This window comes from Ooceraea biroi, chromosome 5 (assembly GCF_003672135.1).
Source record: "Ooceraea biroi isolate clonal line C1 chromosome 5, Obir_v5.4, whole genome shotgun sequence".
Lineage (NCBI taxonomy): Eukaryota > Metazoa > Arthropoda > Insecta > Hymenoptera > Formicidae > Ooceraea > Ooceraea biroi.
In genome coordinates this window covers 13577787-13598993 of record NC_039510.1, presented here as the reverse complement: position 1 = coordinate 13598993, position 21207 = coordinate 13577787, and the positions used below count along the sequence as shown (strand labels likewise).

Below are 21207 nucleotides of genomic sequence, written 5' to 3'. Positions count from 1 at the left end.
CTATTTTGTCAACCATAGTTTTTCAGACATATGAGTGAGCAGTTTACTGTTATTATTATTGACAACTGTACCGAGAACTAATGTTTGGCGAATCAGGAATATTATTTATTCTCTGAAATATTTATTAAGTTTTAATCGCACTTCCAATGTTTCTGGTTTTGAAGCCTATGCATTCACCTTAAAGTGCAAGAAACTATAAAAAGTACTTAACGCCTAAGATCCCATTATACCTTTACAGTATAATTATTATCTACTTATTACGGGAATAAAAGAATGTGCAACATTTTATTTTTGGAATTGTTCTATATTTATTCTATATTTATTTACGAAGATTGGAACATAGAAGATTAACAACAGATCTTTGAAAATAAATCGTAAGTACACTATACAAAAAAAATAGGTAAATAAAACATATATTTATTTCGAAGTATAAAAGAGAGAACTACAGGAACTTTTAAAAGACGACGCTAAAGGGGACGTCCGTGTGCAAACGGATTCAAGCAAAGATCGCAGCTGTATAATAATTCTATGTTCATGTATTCGTTTTTTCTTTTTCCTTTTTTTTGTCATCGCGCATAAGGGAATGCGTAGCGATGGTAGTGATGATAGTGGGCAGTGGCAAGTCGAAATCGGAGTAGTTTCTTTAATCGACTTCCTCGATGGTGGGGCCAGATGCGCCACCGCTGGGGGTTCCACCAGGAGCAGCGCCGCCGGCTCCGGGGAAGCCACCCGGCATACCACCCGGCATACCACCAGGCATACCGCCAGCACCTTGGTAGAGTTTTGTGACGATCGGGTTGCAGATAGCCTCAAGCTCCTTCTGTTTGTGTTCGTACTCCTCCTTGTCGGCGAGCTGATTGGCGTCGAGCCACTTGATGATGTCGTTACATTTGTCCAGGATCGTCTGCTTGTCGGTTGCGCTGATCTTATCCTTGAGCTTCTCATCCTCGACCGTGCTCTTCATGTTGAAGCAGTACGACTCGAGGCCGTTCTTAGCCGAGATCGTCTCCTTCTGCTTCTCGTCCTCGCTACGGTACTTCTCTGCCTCGTTCACCATCCTCTCAATGTCCTCCTTGCTGAGGCGACCCTTGTCGTTGGTGATGGTGATCTTGTTCTCTTTACCGGTGGACTTGTCCACGGCGGAGACGTTGAGAATACCGTTGGCATCGATGTCGAAGGTGACTTCGATCTGAGGAACTCCACGTGGCGCAGGTGGGATACCGCTGAGCTCGAATTTGCCCAACAGATTGTTGTCTTTGGTCATGGCGCGTTCACCCTCGTAGACCTGAATCAACACGCCCGGCTGATTGTCCGCGTAGGTGGTAAAGGTCTGAGTCTGCTTCGTTGGGATGGTGGTATTTCTCTTGATGAGCGCGGTCATGACACCGCCAGCAGTCTCGATACCCAGGGAGAGCGGCGTGACATCGAGCAGAAGCAGATCCTGTACCTCCTCGGATTTGTCGCCGTGCAGAATGGCCGCCTGTACGGCCGCACCGTATGCCACCGCCTCATCGGGATTGATGGACTTGTTAAGCTCCTTGCCGTTGAAGAAGTCCTGCAGAAGCTTCTGGATCTTGGGGATACGGGTGGAACCGCCGACGAGGACAATGTCGTGGATCTGAGCCTTGTCCATCTTGGCGTCACGCAGCGACTTCTCCACGGGTTCCAGAGTGCCGCGGAAGAGATCGGCACAGAGTTCCTCGAAGCGAGCTCGGGTGATGGAGGTGTAGAAGTCAATTCCCTCATAAAGCGAATCGATCTCGATGCTGGCCTGCGTGGACGACGACAGAGTACGCTTCGCACGCTCGCAGGCTGTGCGTAGACGGCGGAGCGCGCGCTTGTTCGAGGTCAGGTCTTTCTTGTACTTGCGTTTGAACTCCTGCACGAAGTGATTGACCATGCGATTGTCAAAGTCCTCACCGCCCAAGTGAGTGTCACCAGCCGTGGACTTAACCTCGAAGATGCCATCCTCAATGGTCAGGATGGACACATCGAAGGTACCACCACCAAGATCGAAGATCAGGACGTTGCGCTCGCCGGTTGCCTTCTTGTCAAGACCGTATGCAATCGCGGCAGCGGTGGGCTCGTTGATGATACGCAATACGTTCAAGCCCGAGATGGTACCAGCGTCCTTGGTTGCCTGACGCTGCGAGTCGTTGAAGTAAGCGGGGACGGTGATCACGGCGTTGGTCACAGTCTTGCCTAGGTAAGCTTCTGCGGTTTCCTTCATTTTTACCAGGACCATCGAACTCACTTCTTCAGGGAAGAAAGTCTTCATCTCTCCTTTGTACTGTACTTGGATCTTTGGTTTACTACCATCGTTTACCACGGTGAAAGGCCAGTGCTTCATGTCAGCTTGAACAGTCGGATCTTCAAAGCGACGTCCAATCAACCTCTTGGCATCTGATGAAAATAAAACAATGAATATTGTCAATCAGAAATTATTAAATTAGCATTTAATAGTATGACAAAGAAAAGAATATAATGTTTGAATTAAAGTTGTGTAACTTATTTATCTGACGTGTCAATCTTCCCTGTCAATTGACAATATATTAATATTAAATTTTTAATACAGGGAGATTACAATTAAATAGAATTTTTATACAATGAAATTAGCGTGATTAGTCAAATTATGTGATTAAAGATAGATGCTTGAAAAATTTGGAGGGGAAAAAAAGGAGGCGGAAACTTACCGAAAATGGTGTTGTTGGGATTCATGGCGACTTGATTCTTGGCGGCATCTCCGATGAGACGCTCCGTTTCCGTGAAGGCCACATAGCTGGGCGTTGTGCGGTTACCCTGATCATTGGCGATGATCTCGACCTTGCCGTGCTGGAAGACGCCGACGCAGGAATATGTCGTGCCAAGATCGATACCAACTGCGGGTGCTTTCGCCATTTTTTCGATTCTGTAAGATAACGAGCACGATAAATTATTTCCGCGAAGACCGAACCGAGAATAACAATACGAGCACAAATTATTCCACAATACTCGCGTATTTTATTTAATCAGCGACCGCGTACTTTTTTCAAAAGCTTTGTTCGTTTCGTAGAAAGTTACTCGTGTAGGACAGCGAAGAGTCCCCCGATCGACGATTCGCAACGTGAGTGACCAGTTAGCCGCTCTCGCCCCCTTTATATGAACGTCGTGCGGCGGTTCTGGAACGTTCCGGGCGCGACAGCCAATCGCGGCTCGGTTTCTGCTCGTGTGGGCGCGCGATTGGACGACCGTCCACCAGCGCGACGTACCGCAGGGTCAATCGAGCGACCGCGAGTGACTTATCGAACCTACGATTTCGCCGTGTCGCGGTGCATTCCCCGATCTGCCCGGTCCACCGTAATCCGCGATACGATTTCACGGCGACCGACCGGCTGTACGTCGCGCGTCGACCGACCGAGCGCGGCGGAGGAGTCGCTCAACGACGGCGGTCGTTTCCCGCTGGAGTGGGCTGGAACCTGAAAGAACCGACTAATGGAGCGACGCTCGCGTATTCTAATTCTAGAAATGCCCGCCACGTTCTAGAGACGCCGCTTGCACACCGACACGCGCGGGAAGACGCGCAATTCAGCGCGTTCAAGGCCCCGTGCGATTCGCGTGCGGCCTCATGACGTCAATGAAACGACCGTTGCACGTCCGCGAATCGATCCCTCGCGTTTCTCGCGGAGGAAAGTCCCGCGAGGTCGAGGAGGAACGCGTTATCTTGAAGGTTCTAGAAGCGTCGCCCGTCGGCTGGGCCTCGCTTTGGTTCCCGCGCGTGCGAATCGATGTCGAGCGTGACTCACGACGAAACGTCAAATCGCGCATCGTCGTCCGCAGTTTTAACGAGCGGAAAAATTTACGCCCGGTCATTTGTAGGCATTTGAGGTCAGCTACCGAGAGAACCGGCAAACCGGTTCCGGCCTCGCGCGTTATCGGCGCATTTCGGGAAACGCTGTGCGCTGAGTCATGTATTCTTCCTCATAAGGCAACGGCGAACGGCATCGGTCGCACGTACACTCGCAGGCGACGGCGCGTGCCTCGATGTCACCGCGAGTTTTGCGTTTGCGTCCGCGTAAAACTTGCAAGACGGCGCAATCTGCGCGGTCGATAGCGATAAACTCTCGGCTACGTTCAGGAAGGAAGGTTCCCTGGTTCACCTGGAAGGTGTCCGAACGTTGTTGCGATAGAATATGGTTCGCCAAAGTATAGAATGTGTAGAAATCTCTAGACTAATTTACACGTGCTGATCGATCATAGTGCGGAGAAACTGCCGTCTCATTCTTTTCTTTCTTTCATACAAGGCAAAGATGATGTAAACATCAGATATCAGATTTGCGTTTAGCGTCTGTTATCTTCTCTTACGACGTAATTAATACTTATCTTTCTTTGAATACGCGATTGTTAATGACGACATCGAGTCATTAGAAGACTCCTAGATTGCTTCTGCTGATTCAATGTCGTTAATTTGAGTCATTTCAAGAATTATTGTTTAAAAGTTTTTATATGCGAAATATTTATGATTTATTTCATTTATTGAATTCCTGAGAGTCGATAACTGATTTATCAGATTAGAATTTATCGAAAACTTAACTACTCTGACATAAATTTATTTTGCGAGATTGCTCGTCGAACATCAATTTTTTGTATGTATATTCACGAAAATAAATGTTGTAATATCCATGACGCGCGCATCGAAACAATATCATGCATTTATTTCGTCATGTATATCGTCGTCGTGAGGTGTTGCTAGGCCAGGTCAGAACAGATCAGCTGTACCAGGTGCGCACGCCGCAGTAACGGTCATCGCTTTGCTCCGACCTACAGGAAAGCGCGACAGAACAATCATCGTATCGCATCTCTCTCGGAGAATGTAAATCAGCCCGAAATGTGGCTCGTATTTCAGCGTGTGCGTTTAAACAAACGAAAGAGAGAACGATGACCAATGAATCTCATTGCGGTTTCGAAAGCAACAATTATCGATATGAGTCGCGATGATTTTCTCATGCGTTTTTAGAACCAGAAGAGATGAAGAATCGATTGAATCGAGCTCATGTTTGATTAGATATTTTAATGTAGGTCAGATGTCAAATTAGAAATCTCTTAAAATAATATCTGCGAAAGAGCAGATGAGGAAAAAAGGTTTTACTATGCCCATGCGGCTTTTCGAAGCCTCAATAGAATGGTTCTTTCTGGTTCTTTCGGATAACTTCTTTTTCAGAGAAAATTGCCTCTACGTGGAAATTGTTGAGGAAAGAATTTGTGAAATTTATTGGAGAAACCCTGAGAGAGCACGTGCGAAATCGGTTAGTCCTCGGTTGTGCGAATAGCGCATATAAATATACATCGAGTATTTTTGATTTTCATTGAAACTCCCTATCACTGGAAATATATATAAAGACCTCGACGAGTATATAGCGACGATATAATAAGCTCATGGATTTCCGAACGCGAATTTATTGTGTCGCTCAATAAACAAACGATAGATCGGAGACGGTTTGCAGGAGACAGTGTGCGGAGAATGATGTAATCCGTAAGAAAAAAATAAAACACGATCCTCTCTCTCTTTCTCGCTCGAGTCTGTCTTGAAATCAGGGAATATCATCGTTATGGAAGCGGAGAGACGAACGTGAAACACGGCGTAATATAAATAATAATGCATTTTAATTTCGTCAACGTGTTCATCGATCCATCAAATTAATCGCAATCAATCAAATTGGAGTCAATAGTTTCCGAAGTAGAAAAATCGCGATCAATCGAGCCAAATGCGTGGGTAGGTAACGACATCTGATAGCGCCTTCGGTACTACGAGCAGCGCAGCGTTCCGCGCCGCGTTGGTAAGTCAGGGATCTGTCGGAGCAACGTCGCGATACAGAGAACTACGTGTGGCCGTACGTACAACAGCTGTGCATCGATACCGCCCCGTGAATTCGACACGCGTTCGGTCGGGCGCAACGTGCCATGTGCGTTTGATCGTAAGGTCGACGCGACAGTTCGATGCGATTCCACGTGATTCCGGGGAACACGAGGCGTGCCGGAGGACAGTCAGGACGAATCCCGGAAGACGAGTTATGAGGAGTTGTTTCTCGCGGGGAGCAAGTCGAGTCACTTTGAACCGCGAATGACACGTTTGCTTTGAAGATGCGATCACCAGCTGGGTACGATGTTTCCATGGCGATACTACTGCTGTTGCTCCTGGGCGTCCTCACACCTGGCCTGCACTGTCTGGAAGTGATATACGCGATAAACGCGGGTGGCGACGCGCACACGGACAGCTACGGGATACGCTATGTCAGGGACCCTCTGATGGGCAAGGTCGGCACGGCGTCTGATTACGGTAAGCAGCTGCTCATAGGCCGCATCAACAACATGGATCAAATTCTCTATCAAACGGAGCGCTATCATCAGAACACCTTCGGCTATGACATACCGATCAGCCAGGACGGTGACTACGTCATGATACTTAAGTTCTGCGAGGTTTACTTCAACTCGCCAAATATGAAGGTAAAGGTCTTCTCTAGATTAAGATACTCGTTCCTGAATGCCATTGCGTCTACGAGATTAGTTTTAACTCACCATTCTGTTCCCTAGGTCTTTGACGTCGTGCTGAACGGAGATCATACTGTGGTCACTGATCTGGACATCTTTGAGAGAGTTGGCCGAGGTGTCGCGCATGATGAATACGTCCCATTCAGAATACAGGGCGGGAAAGTGATATATAATGATGAAGAATCGGATATCCTGGCAGGAAAGATAAGGGTAGAATTTATAAAGGTAATTTATCAAGTTTTGTAGACTGAAGCATATACGTGGTATTTCTTAACATCGGAAGCGCTACGGGAATTAATTCAGGAGAATTTTATCCCGTCTTTCTGCTTAATAAACCTGAACACACACACACACAAGAATATAATATTTTAGCACTTTTTCCCTTACATATGATTATATAAGATTTTGTAATTTTACAGGGTTATAGGGACAATCCGAAAATAAATGCCATAGCCGTTATAAAAGGAACTTTAGAAGGTTCGTATAATAAATCATATAAATCCTCAGAAATTTGTTTTGATGCACGAATTAATTTGCTTCGCGTAGACATACCGCAATTGGGACCGATACCGCAAGATCCAGAGGAGTATCATAGTATGCAAGAAGAGGAAGAGGAAACCACTGTGCGTAGCCGACATACGAGTGGTCCGAGAACACCCGACCCGTATTCGGTAGATGATTCGTCTGTGATGTTGCCCGTTTTCATTGCCATCGGCGCTTTCATCCCTGTATTGTTCTGTCTATGTAAATTATAAGCAAACTACATGATGCGCACACACGTGCATAGAATATGCCTTGTACTTAACGGTAACAGTGTTCCCGATTGTTTAGATCCCTCGCTCAATCCACACGAGAGGAGATCTGAATTTGTAAATAGATAATCAGTACGTCTTTTTTCCTTTCTTTACGTTGTCAAGTTTTAGCGAAATTTGAAATATTTATTATTAATTTATAGATCCAGATGTGTATATGTGTAGAATGCCCTGGCTTTCCGCATTTCTATTTATCCATGTGAGTTTTTCAGAATTTTTGACTGCATGCTGTTTTTCAAGTACAAATTAATATTACGACTTTTATAATTTTATATAACAGTTTATTTCAAATACTTGTTTAATATATAAATGCAGATAAAAAAACATGTATAAATCCAGAATGAAATTAAGTATAATTTTTGAATTTGAAACAATTTGAAGAGAAATATGAGATATTTAAAAATCTCTGACTTTAATTATCAACGATAGAGTTAAATATATACAGTAACAGGTAATTTTTCTTTGGTGAGAATTATAATATTAAAATTAAAAAAAATTATTTATAACAAATTTGTAAGACTTCGTGTAACTAGATCTCTTAAATATTTTAATAATATGTTAATAATTTCACATATAAATGTGACATGCCACAAAAATAGACTGATTGAAATAAGAGAACTGTCGTTTTATTGCAACAGCGAAAATTACATTTGCAAATATAACTTTTTCGATATTACAACTATATCCGTTGTAACAGTTTAGTTAGATATTGATTAGTTAGTCCTAAGTTATTCAAAGCGTTTATTGCTAAAATTTCAGCTGCGGCAATCTGCATATGTATGTATATTGTACGCAACACCGTAGATCTAGTTAAAACTTGACACATGAAACTTCCATAAGAGGCGCGGCGACTTGTATTTATAACAAAATCTTTCTTATGTTCTGCGCGTTATGAAACATATTTTTACTTCGTCGTATGTCGTAAAACATCTTGTACATGTCTCATTATACTTCTTACACAACGTCCACAGAGTTTTAAACGTGCCAGATGAATCACATAATTTTACTGAGAGCTTAATTTAGAACCGTTACTAAAGCGGATTTCAACGATTACGCAGACGACAGTCCGACAGTCCATAAAATACCAAAGTAATATCGATCTTTTGCACATCGGAATAAAACTGTTATTACATAAAATGATATTCTGCTGTTATCTTCTCTCCTCTCCTCGGAACTTTGCTGCGAAAAATTAGATCGACACCGCGTTTAATTCACATTTATCAATTTGAAATAATCTTACATCGCGCGCATTATGTAACTGGACAGATTTCGACGAAGTATTATCTATTATAAGATATCTCGCGGATGAGAGGCGAGACTCTTATCACTTCCTGCATCATTCTTTGGAAAGGATGATTGCACACCGTTATCTTCTGTTAATCTTTCTTTTTTTTTAATTTTAATTTAGCGAATACTCGATACGAATCCTAATTAGATTCTGTATTGAAGAATCCACAAATTATTCATAACCGTGGTTTATTCTGTGGTTTTTATAGCGCTGAGGGGCGGCACATCGCACTTGTGCGTGCGTCACCGTGCGATTATGAGGTATCGTCAACTATCGATCGTGCAGATCGTTGCTCGTGCATGTACGTACATGCAGCGGCTAGCGAGAGAAAGCACGTAGGTACAATAAATTCAATTGAGCGTCCTGCAACGTAAAGAATTGCCCGTTCTTAATGGGAATAAGCTCATTCATCCCGCGTGAGACGGCGGGACGTCACGTGACCTGGGACGGCGTGGCGGGTCTCGCGATGTCCAGGTCTTTGATGTGAGCCCATCACCGGCAATTAGCTGTCAATTCGTAGCTATACTTATGGTTTCAGAAGGCGTGGCAGACGGGTAATTCACGTAGAGTGATTCCTCGTCACGCAGGAGAGGGCGAGCAGTATCCTCTTATCGTATCAGAAGACGATGCATCGGGGATCAAACACACGTACAGTGCAACAGTGTGAGCGAAGTACGCCGGATATCATTTATCAATTGACAAATAGAGATTAATGTTTGTCCAATCGATGGAGAGAACGTTTTGTCAAATGTTCTTGCAAAAGCCGACCCGTTTTCCGAGTATGCACGAGTGAAAGCGAGATCTTGTCAAAGCTCACTCCTGGTGACAATATACGCTCTTGATATAAATAGATCTGTTTTTTATTCCTGCTAAACTGGTGCAATAAAGTGAGATAAGTATATTTTTTCTCACTCTAATTTATTCCCACCAGTTCAGCAGTGTAGGAATAAAAAACAGACCTAAATATTGTTGATTGATTAGTCATTGATGTTTAGAATTTTTATTTTTATATATATGTACACACACGCGCGCGCGTAGTTTGTATGTTGTTAAAAATTAAATGAGAACATCCGCGATGGCATCGCAAAAATAAAGTCGTCTTTAAAGATCTATTTCGTGTGCATATGTGATATTGTTATCGAATATCTTCAGGAAGAAATGCCTGTCTGATGAACAGGTGACAGATCTGATTAGCAGCAGCTTAACGTTCCAGCATGTATTTTTACATGTCGCTTATGCCAACGCGATCGACATTCTGTCTCAAGTATTATTTAAATTATAGGCAACAAATAAGATCAGCGCTGTTCGCCACCTATCACTCTTGATCAATTTGTTCGCTTAACTTTGCCCTGTCGCGATAAGCAACGTAAATTTTGTTTTCGCTAAAAATCTGTTCATCATATAGATAAGATTCAGAGAATTATTGATAATATAGGAGTGGCGGATAAAATTAGCTACATAGTGACATATTATTTGTGTGTTTAATCTAATTATTGCTTAATTAGTTCACTTAATCAGTGTTTTCGTCGTTGCTATTAAAATTAGTGCTTCCATTTATAGCAACGTTAGTTATTGAAATCATATCTTTCTTAATGAGATGTGGATAGGTTTAAGGAATATCCAATCATGAAAACAGAACAATTTGATTGCCAATTATAAGAATTATAAGAATGCTATGTTGAGGAACGGCATACTTTCATGTTGCAAGAATGCCCTCCTGCTCTAAGAAGGATATTAAATTCTGCGCTCGTTATGGACCGGTGCAGGATGCAAGTCGCGAGCGTACAAACGCCCGCAAATAAATACATCTGTCTTCCGCCCTTCGTTGGCGCGAACCGCCACGCATAAAGGGACACAGTGGTAGAACAACGATAAAGCACAGCAAACGGACGGCCGGCCCCTATCCACCCGCCGACAGTAATCTGTCGCATGCTTTTTTTGTCTGGGATCATCGTTAGATTGGCCGATTGATCTCTCTCTCCTTCTCGCAGTCTCTCTCTCTCTCTCTCTATCCACTCCTGCGGCCGGCCGGCGAGAACCCCTTGGCGAAATCCTATCCTCCCTCCTCCCCGACGCCGATTATAAAAGCTGGATCGCTGCAGCGTGTCGCGCGTCTTGCTTCGGCGGTGGATTCGTTCCGACTTGCGTGCGCGACAATCCTATTAATTTTACGGTCATCATGGTGCAGATCGTCGGCAAGTATCAGTACGCGTCGGCCGAAAACTTCGAGGAATACATCAAGAGCTTCGGTAGGGCCGAGGTCACCGAAATGTTCCTGCGTTCGACGCCGCTCGTCGAGATCCAGCAGAACGGCGATCAGTGGTCCATCACGGTCACCAACCAGGGCAAGTCCGCCAACACTGCCACCTTCAAGCTCGGAGAGACCTACGATGAGCTGCTCCCGTCCCAAGGTGTTACTTTGAAGGTGGGTACCTTGAAGATTGTTAACTGCGCACGATTACATCGTCAGCGAGCGAAGATTAGTATTGCATCCGGTACCAGTAATCGCTGGTACGCTGATCGGCTGGATACGCTTGCACGGACCAAGTAACTGAATGAGTGTAATATGGGCTAAAATTAAGATTAGAGAAGCTTAGGATCGGACGGTTCATCAGTTTTAGACACCGAATACGGAGATTCGCCTAGGATTACTACTGGAAATTAGTTTTGAAAACGATCTTTAGCTACAACTCGTTACTATAGTGCCGTACTTCTCGGTTAAGCGATCTTTTGTGGTTCTCTTTTATGTTTCCTATTAAGAGCTGTTGTTGATAGTTCGTCCGTGCAGCAGTAAAGTTTCGCGTCTAACTCGGCGAGAAAATTGAAGGAACCACCTTCCAAATGGAAAATTATTGAACGTAATTTTTATACACGTTCACGTATCGACGTAATTTTGATTCACGCCTCATCTTGCAAATGTTTTATCGACTGGTACCAAGTCGCAAAGAGGAATACTCGAATAACCGGCGATTGTTGAAGCGTACGAAGCTCATTGAGAACAGTCTTCAACCGAAAGTGAACCATGTGAAGATGATAGGTTCATTTTGCGTTCTATCACGTTTAACTTTTGCATATTCTGTCAGCGTTTATAATAGCATTTATTTTTACAAATGTATACTTTACTTGTTGCAGAGTGTCACCACGAAGGAAGGCGACAACTTTAGAACAGAAACTACAATGGGCACAGACAAGTCGATCCGAATTTACGAATTTACAGATACCGGAATGATCGTGGTAAGAGAGAAAGAGTACGATTTCGATTCATGTATAAATAATATGACATGGTGTGTACGCTTATACGTGATCTTTTTTCGTTTCAGCACTTATCTTCTACCAAAAGCGACATTAAAGCCAAGCGTATATACAAGAGAGTTTGAACCGAGGTTTTAATTTAAACAGCACATAATAACACGCATACATACATACACACACATTGTTTTATTAAAGAGATTGCAAAGTGTACGAACGTTTCCTATGTTCCTTAATCCATTTCCCAAAACGGAGAACGTCTCACTTGCGACACGAACGATCGATGATCATGGACGGTAGGATAATATATGAAACATATGATTCAAACGTAGTACGTCATTTATTCAAGTATGAATTCTGGAAAAGAAATAAATGTGACAAATGTTACACAAAACTCGGAATATCACGCATTCGTAATACGCGTATGGAAACGCTGTAAGCTGTTGCTTTCTTTGATACGAAGCCGCATAATGCATGTTAATCGCCGAATTATTGTGCATGTGATACGAGTTGGCATCGCGAGAAGTCCCTCCTTTCGCGAAGGATTTCGCTATCCTTTAAGATTCCGCGCGCAGTAACACATTCATTCCGACAATCACGTACGCGATTTATCCTCGTGAGCAGCCGCTTGCGCTCATTACGAGTTTAAAGACCACTTGATACATGTCCCTTCGATAAAACAAGATAATGTACAATTATAAAGGAAAAAAAAAAACAAAAAAAAAACAGGATAAGGTGCCATATAATAGACATCAAAGCTTGATAAAAAGGGAAACTGCTTTCGATCGAGTTCCCGCGGCATCGAGCGCTGTTTGTTCGAACGCGTACTTCAGCAACGAAAGCTACGAAGAAGCAATCGAATGCAAGAAAATAATTTCGAAATCTGTATCGAGCAAAAGCATTAAGCGCGCGCGCAGCGATTCCCGACGTCAATTGCGTTGAGAAGCATGGTCCAAGAAAATCGGATATAGTATTTTCTCTCTCAATGAACCTTTAAATTCCGCTCTTCTTTTCTATCTCTCTTTCTGCATTCATATACATATAAAGTTTTTCTCTTTCTTTTGCTCATATCGTTCAAATTTATTTAATAGTATTGTAAGGTATCACATTAAACCATAAAAGTGCGCTGTACACATAGATGGATATTATTATATTATCATGATTACGAGTCAGTATATATCTCGCAATGAATTCAACTTGAAAAATAGGAACAAACAAAGAATAAATATACGCTTCCACCTTCTCTTCTCTTTTCTTTTTTGCTCTTCGGATAAATGTGTATTCGCGAGTAATTATCAATTATAATGCATATGTATAAAATTAAAAAATGTAAAAAATCCCGCATTGTTATCAGGTTCCGTTCAACATTAACATACCGCCATATTAGTCAGAATCAATAAAACTCTATTTCCAGGCCATCACGAGCACCACCTGATATTTTTCAGGCAATCTCAAATTAATTGAAAAAATAATGACGCACGAAAACGCATCCGAATATTTACATAACAAGGCTAGCGATCTTCATCAATCTAACTCCTTTCCCCTTATTCTTCTCTTATTTATCTCAGATGTTTTCCAAATTTTTGTTTTGACATTACGCGTTTGCGAATGTCGCAGGCAATGTCGAAAGCAATGTTTAATTGTATGCCTCTTGTTGGTAGATAAACATATTTCCATTTAACATATAGCGTTTACGTAAAGACAGTAAAAATTTTCCGTTCGACATATAATATATTCGTATTCCCTAAGCACACTAACTCTAACGGCGCGCAAATGCGCATTCTTTGTCCATTAAATAATAAGAAGAGAAACCGGCTGTCGGTTCACCCGCGATGAATGTGTAATCCCTTACGTGTAGGCCAGCGTATGTCGATCGCGAAACAGATCTCCGGGCGGCTTACCGATCGACCGATCCATTCAGTCGGTGATCAACTGATTATCGGTCGGCACGTCCAACGGTGATGTATCCTTCCGCGGCACATCTTCCTCAGGCTTGTCACCCGCCGCTGTTATGACGGCGGCCTTGATTTTGTCTTCTTTCTTCTCGAGAATTCCATTCTGCAACACCTTGGTCTCGCTCGAAGGCGTCTTTTTCGTTCCTGCAGGAGCCTTTGACGCGACCTTCGATGTCAGAGTGGATTTCTTCGTTGGTGAAGTCGCGGACGCGTTACTGGCGGGTGCTTTCGCGGACGTGCGTCTCACGGTAGTAGTTGTACTGGTGATGCCAGAGACACGAGTGGTGGTCTTAGGCGCTGACAACGCGCCAGCACGAGAAATCTGCTTGTTGACAGTTTCTTTGCTTTGCTTGTCAGTCATCGGTGATTTTGCTGTAGCCGTTCGAGTGGTGCTTTCACGTGGCCTCGTGCTGCTGGTAACTGGAGCGGTTTTGGGTCTTGTGCTAGTCACTCCACTGGTCGACGATTGCTTCGTTGCGATTGTGGACGTTGGTTTAGCTGCGACAGCGGCGGACGCAGGTCTCGGCTTGGACGTCAAAGTGGATGTGGATGTTCTCGTGGTCGTCGACGACGATTTGACTAGCGTGGTCTTCGCGCTGCTGGTCTTTACTGCAGTGCTCGTCGGTTTAGCAGCGGACTTACTGGCAGGTTTCGCGTCGCCACTCGCTGTTGGTTTCCTCTCGGCTGATGTTCCGGTATTCAGCCTCGGTGACGCGGTGGCAGTGAGTCTTGGCTTCGTTGTACCAATACGTGGAGAAGCAGCGGTCCTTGTTGCCGTTGTTGCTGTCGTGGTTTTAGAAGAAGTCGCACTCGTTTTCGTAACGGTGGCTTTACCGCCGACACTCGAGACAGCCGGCTTAGCTGATCCGTCCAGTTGTTTAGGACGAGCCGCAGAACTTGCAGCGGGTTTCCTCGCGGTGGTTGACTGCGTCGATGTGACTGTTGTTCGTGCGGTTGCACCAAATGTCTTGGAAGGCGAAGTTGGCGTAGTTGACTTCGTCGCCGGCTTTGTTGACACCGTTGCTTTTGTCGTCGCCGCCGTGGGTTTTGTTGAACGTTTTGTAGCAGTTGTCGTTGTTGTTTTCGACTTGGCAACACTCGTGACGGAGGTAGCAGTTCCCGCTGCTGCACCTACCGTTAATGCACCTAGTTTGGCGACTATTTCTTTCGACTTGTCCGCTACTCCGACATCTTTCGGTAATGTTGCTTCCTTGCTCGGAGAAATATCTTCGGATTCAACTTTTTTCTCGAATGTTTCAGTGACACCCGTAGACGTAACTTCCATTCCTTCTTTCTCGGTTCTTTGTTCCTGTCCGATTTGTTCGCTCAATAATGGAGCTTTCTCTGGCGTCTGACTTCTACGTTGCTCTTGTTCGACAATTGACGGACGTAACAGCAGATCTATACTATCCTGCTTGACGTCAAAAGTCTCAATGTCAGTAACCTTACTGTCTTTCTGTTTTTCTTCACTCTTTGTAAGGGATTCTACACTGTCGCACACAAACAAGTTTTCGGAACGATCGACATTGGGATCAGGATCCTTGTCAAGCAGCAACGCTTTGTTTTCTACGTAGGAATTCAAACCGGTAAATAGCGGTTGAGCATCTCCAATTGTCGTATCCGCGCTGACAACGTTATTTTCTGGACTTTCTGAGAAAAACAATAATTTTGTAGGTTCTTCTATATTTGTGTTTGAAGACAGACCTGAGATAAAATCGTTTTGCGTAGTGATCGTATTATTCGTTGTATTCGAGAAAATTTCTGGGTGCAGCGTTTTTGATTCTTTTTCTGTCTGCAAGGTGCAAGGTTCTAACGTATCCTGAATCAAGAATGGATCGGCGTTTTTATCAGCTCCGATTTCTACTAGTTTCTCTTGCTCCTCGTAAGTGTCTTTCATGAATTTTGCATTTCCTCCGGCCTGCGTAACGAGCTCCTCGGGAAGCGAAGATTCCGTACGACTGAGTGCGGCTTCATCAGACTTCAACGATTGCTCGTCGTGCGCTTTGAATTGAATGTTTTCTGATGGCGATTTAATATCAAACGGATTAATCAATTCATTCAATTCTGACGAGGCAGGGTTCATCAGCAACGTGGAATTCGCGGATTTGCATTCATCCAAGCTGAATTTAGCTGATGTATCATTGGCGGACAAGAATTCATTTAAAGCATCCATCTGATTCACAGAAAAAACATCAAAATGTTCCATAGGAGTAGTTTCCATGTTCATTTTCTCCTCGTTTTCAGCATTCGGCACTTTCTCATTCGCGGACTGCGGCGTCGATGCCGCGCGCAAATGCTCGATCGAATCCTTGTCTGAGAGAGGTGTGTGTGCACGTTCATCGCACGCGAACGGTTCGGGCGAACGAGATGGTGTGTTCGCAAGTTCGGCGCTGTCCGAACTCAAGTCGTGGACGGCGTTCAGATCAACGCCGGTCTTGAATGCCGCTTCAAAGTCGCCAGGAGTGTACGACATCGTCATGGGATTGCCCCTTGTGGCATACTCCTCGCACTCGGATCCCGCATCGTCGCGTGCTTTCTCGCTCCACTGAGAGGAAAGATTTGTCTGCCATTGTGTGCTGGACATGATTCGCGCCATGGATTCGTCGCCCATTTCGGCCTTGGTCGACGAGATTTCCGATACATCCATGTTATTCAGACTGTTTTCATGATCCGCTGGGTGTTCTTCACTCGAAAAATCTTTCTCATCCACCTCTCTAGGTCGTTGCGACACCTCTTCCTCGAATTCGCTCTGAGTTGGTACTGGAATATCATCCATCGCCGGCGTCTGTCTTAAAGGAGAGCCGCTGATGCGATAATCCTGCAAATGGTTTCGATTGCCACGCAGCGGTGGCGACAACGGCACGAATTCAGCCGCTTCCGGATTCAGCTGGAAATCCATATCTTCGTTGTCAGCCTCTTGCTCCAGTGTTCTTGCTTCGTTCGCGTAAGCGCGATTTGCCTCCAGGTCGCACGGTTTTCCTGCGTCGCTTATCTGAAAATCCGATGATGTTATTCAAAATGTTATTTAAAATGCTGAACGATCAATTCCTCTATACCCAAGCGGGGGCGACGAAGATGACGCAACGATAGCGTAAATACTTACATCAATGTTGACAAGCTCAGGCAAGGAGGTTTCTTTCTTTGATTGTTCGCATTTAATATCGTCTTCGGCTTCTGAAGACCGGACTTCCAAGCTGTCTGCAAGAGGCTCAGAATTCTGTGCGGTTTGCGCCTCAACACCTTTGCGAGATTCGTCAGTCGCGATAGTCGCTGAGGATTCTTCCTTGTTCGGATCGATACGATAGTAATTCCACTCGTCCTCGGAATCCTCGCTGTCCACTACATTCTCCGTTTCAGAGATCAATGCATGTTGATGAGGTTCTGAAATAAGTAAAGAAGTTAGCATTAATACTGCGCTAAAGTTTTACATCATTTCTTTCGTAACGTGACATTATCATTAATATTAAAAAAGAGATAGCGTTAACGATATATCATTATATATTTAAAAAAACTCGTTTTCGACAGCGTACTATTGCGATAATGTGAATTCGGTATACAACATATTCATATTCGAATAAATGTAACGTTGTACATTATTTCATCAATGATTTATTGATGTCTTTGGGTTTCTACAGGTGCTCTTGCGTGTTTTCTTTTTATTTTACGAAGATACCAATAGCCAAGTATGAAGAATCTGACATCATCATTATATTACAATATCAATTGTTTATTTCAACGCTTTTTCACGCTGCGACAAATTCGTCTCTTCCTCTTTTCAAAGAAAAACCCGCCCTTGCGTTCTTAATGCTGACTTGTCGTGTAAAAATTAATCTAATTCTGAGTAGTTACTAGTTCACAATTTTTCCGAAAAGACCTGTCGCTTTCGGAATGTTACATAAGTCGCAAAAATTCATAACACGAAAATAAGGTACAGTCACAGTACGATTTGTCCGACAATGATCAAAGAATACTCCCAAATTCTTGTCAACTCGCGCATTCGCTCGTTCTTTCATTCACTAACGTTAACGAGATGATGCAATACATATCTGTGTAAAGTGCTCTGAAGAAGGCGACGAATATCGAGACAAACTAATGAACGGTCACCAGAATTGTTTCGGAAAGGGAACGCGTTATTCCTGCGCGAGATGTCGATCAACCCGTCGCGTGACGGGCTACATGCATGCACATATTCCGGATCACTTTACGTGCGTTATGTACACGGTAATACTGGCGATGGACACAATTGCATCAACACGTTAACCGATATCCTTCCTCTTACTCAGAATTGCTGAAACGACCATGCAGAACCGAGCGTCTCCTCGCGAGAGCGATCGCGCTCCGGTGACTAAGAGGAACTACGCCCGCCAAGAGATGCATTATCGATCTAGTCCAGAGCCCCCGGAGCACTCCTCCGGCTCCTACCCCTCACAACGTGCCACCACCATCCACCTGTGCACCGTGTCACGATACTCAGCGGAGGTTCACCCCGCTGCGATTGGATGGACCTCGGAAATCGCCACATTGATCGTTCCACTGGATATACGCATCTAATATGTGCATGCAATTATTCCCACAATTTTAATAAATATATTATAAAAATACCAAGTTGCTTGCAAATGCACTTTGTCCGTTATGCTCTTTTTATCATCATCAAACAGTCAATGAACAGTCGATGAAGGTTGTCAGTTCACTTGATCAGAGCTTGGAAAATGTGAAAACTGGTTAAGGGATGCTAAAAAAAGCGCGGCCCACGCGGAGAACGTTCGCTTCAACCCGTTCTTAATTTCGTCTGAAGTTTCTTTGCCGTACCGACGTGAACGCAACGCATGCCAGTTCTCTCCCACACGTTTCATCCGCTTCGGGTGCATTTCGGATCCTCGTGTGAATGTTTAAAGAATGTTGAGCTAATGATATACATCCGATCTCAACACGTCATACAATTTCAGCTGGTCCGTGAATGCAGACGGCACTTTTCGTGGTATCTTTGCACAATACGAGACAAGCTGAAGAAGGAAAAAGCATAAATGTCCTCCTCCTTAGTTTTTGTTTATCTTTTTCATTTTCACACACTGGTGACGCGTCGGAGTGCGGTGTGTATCGCGAGAATCGGAGAATAAGAGGGGGGGGGGGGGCAGAGTTAATTTTAAACCAACATCAGGAGGATCGACGAAAATGCGTGTACGAAAGAAAGAGAACGAGGAAGATAGGATGGAGGAAAGAGAGAGAACCGGCCGGCTTCTCTCCGTTATATTCTGAGATATAAGAGAGATTCGGCGTGCATGTTCCACAGAAGTGGATATGTACACGTTCAAGAATGCATACGGAGAGATATTTTTAGATCAGACAGAAATGAATTTATATTATGAATTTTGAAGACCGAATTAAGGCAGTTACACAAGTAGCTGCGATGAGAGAGAGAGAGAGAGAGAGAGAGACGACAAATTGTCTAACTTGCTCATGTGAAAATGAATCTTGTTCCCATAGCAATTGTCAGCGCATTTCATCAGTGCTGAAGCAAGACAACGAAACGATCGTTTGTAATGACTTACTAATTTACATGCGAAAACGTCAAGGGGGAGGGGAAAGGGAGCGCTTTGCGGAGCATACACTCGATTTCACGCCCAAGAACCGGGCGCAACCTAAAAAGGAATTGTACGGGGGCTCGAGTCGCGAGCGTATAAATGAAATCGATCGTAAGGAGCAAATGAAATAACGACATTCGATCAGCGGTTGTACATGACGTGATAGAGTAGCATTACATGTATTAAATGATTTCCTGTGTACATCGATGCGCACAGGCTCTTCACCGAAGGCAAAATTGTAAATTATTTTGCACACAAACGATTTCATCAGGAATTTTATAAGGAAATTCAGAAAGAAAGAGAAAGAGTGAGAATTAAGTCTTGCGCGTGAATCGACTGATCGTAGCTCGCGGGATTGCCGAAGCTCGATCTTGTGCTTTATATGAACTTTACTTTTCAGGATAAGTCACATTGTCATGCCCGCAGTTCAATTCGATGGCGCGCAGAGACGGGGGCAGAGACGAGGTGTGGAGGTGAGCACGGAAAATAAAGAGCTAGATAGAAAGAACGATAGACGCCTTTGCAATTATTCTGAGGTAATAAATAATGAGCTTAGCCAGCTGACATGGGACGTTCGTGTCATCACGTACATGCCGGCGGGCTCACTCGCCTCGGCAACAAGAGAGTCGCCGTGCGTTTCGCGTTACGTAAATAGTTATCTAAGTAATGACCGAGCGTTTATTTGAGAGCAAACGATGCACATACGGGTGCGCGAATCCATCGCTCATCCGGCGTTTCTTTTTCAGGACAAAGGTCGCAGCCTTGATGCAGCGGCCCTTTCCCGTTTAAGCAGTAGATTACTCTTGTTCCCGTGCGTTCAGCACTTCATCGACAGGAAGCAGAATTTCGCGGTCGCGTCAAAGGGTGTTACGCGACGCGAAGTTACGCGGTTCGTTGAACGACGTCACCGAGCCGGTGTCTCCGAGCCAAGCGGAAACGTGAATAACTGCACGTTGTAAGCAAAATTGGATCGCAAGTAGGTTCGGGAACGGTACGACGGTTCGTCCCAGTGGAAATTTTGACGCAGGCTTCGATAGAGGTTCGCTCCGTTCAAGGCTTTGATGATATAATAACGGAGTCCGTTTAAGGTGCACGCGACTTCGCCGAAGTGAACGTCTGCCCCTTTTAGTACTGCGCTCCTTTACACCTCTCGCACATTAAATGCAGCAATTTTATGCCGGCGTTGCAAGAGAAAAGAAAGAAGTGCAGACCTTGGATGCGTGGCACATAAATTGTGCTGCAGGATGCGATGTGTAGATAGCGTTCAATTATCCTTATTGAAGCCTAAAAAGAAATGCCTGTTATCTAGTTTTTCAACGTTGCAAACGTCGTTACAACCAATGCAACAACTGGTCTAGTGTTCTTTTTGGACGCTGGTTTTGTACAGCGTTTCCTGCTCGGCAAGTAATTTCTGTTTTATAGAACCACTTATTAAAGAGAGCACATCACAGAAGCTTAATACTAAGTAATAAAAAGCTTAATACTAAGCTATAACATAGTTTATAAAGAGCTCTCAGATGCCTAATCTTGTATCATTAATCTGTGCATTTTACGAAAGTTGAAGAAAAATAATTTCATGTTTATTTTGAGCAAAGTATATCCGCGAAGAATCACGATCGCTTCCTCGCGATTCCGTGTACAAGATCCGACAACTGCGCGCTTTACGTCGTAATATTCGCTCGTATTCTTTCGAAGTTCTATAACGGCGGTGACTGCACAAAAAAATTAACATTATCGGAGTGTCTGCCGAGATTACTGTGCCGCGCGGTGTGCGCCAGGTGAGTTTTCTTGAACGC

At 44.1% G+C, this 21207-nt stretch overlaps 4 protein-coding genes across 5 annotated transcripts in view; 2 read left to right on the top strand and 2 right to left on the bottom strand.

Moving 5' to 3' along the window:
• Positions 1-283: 283 nt before the first annotated feature.
• Positions 284-3159, bottom strand: LOC105280955 (heat shock 70 kDa protein cognate 4). Of its 2 annotated transcripts, none has more exons than XM_011341836.3 (3): positions 3024-3159; positions 2694-2908; positions 284-2403 (listed from the first exon to the last, which is right to left on the bottom strand). In XM_011341836.3, the coding sequence occupies exons 2-3, from the start codon at positions 2896-2898 to the stop codon at positions 644-646; spliced, it is 1965 nt and encodes a 654-aa protein (XP_011340138.1). In that variant the 5' UTR covers positions 2899-2908; positions 3024-3159; the 3' UTR covers positions 284-643. The 2 variants fall into 2 exon arrangements, with proteins under 2 accessions (XP_011340138.1, XP_011340139.1); XM_011341837.3 differs by having other exon boundaries at positions 2996-3142.
• Positions 3160-5838: 2679 nt separating this feature from the next.
• Positions 5839-8477, top strand: LOC105280956 (malectin-A). The gene is made up of 4 exons (XM_011341838.3): positions 5839-6480; positions 6568-6750; positions 6945-7002; positions 7072-8477. Exons 1-4 carry the CDS (start codon positions 6118-6120, stop codon positions 7278-7280), a joined length of 813 nt encoding a protein of 270 aa, XP_011340140.1. The 5' UTR covers positions 5839-6117; the 3' UTR covers positions 7281-8477.
• Positions 8478-10710: 2233 nt separating this feature from the next.
• LOC105280959 (fatty acid-binding protein 9) lies at positions 10711-12085 on the top strand. Its single transcript, XM_011341842.3, has 3 exons — positions 10711-11050; positions 11758-11859; positions 11946-12085. Exons 1-3 carry the CDS (start codon positions 10805-10807, stop codon positions 12000-12002), a joined length of 405 nt encoding a protein of 134 aa, XP_011340144.1. The 5' UTR covers positions 10711-10804; the 3' UTR covers positions 12003-12085.
• A 110-nt stretch (positions 12086-12195) lies between these two features.
• LOC105280958 (flocculation protein FLO11) overlaps positions 12196-21207 on the bottom strand; it is a 40633-nt gene continuing 31621 nt past the window's right edge. Inside the window, exons 9-10 of the mRNA XM_011341840.3 lie at positions 16933-17210; positions 12196-16821 (exon numbers count right to left, since the gene is read on the bottom strand). Coding sequence (XP_011340142.2) covers positions 13792-16821; positions 16933-17210 — 3308 coding nt within the window. The 3' untranslated portion in view covers positions 12196-13791. The remainder of the gene's footprint in view (positions 16822-16932; positions 17211-21207) is intronic.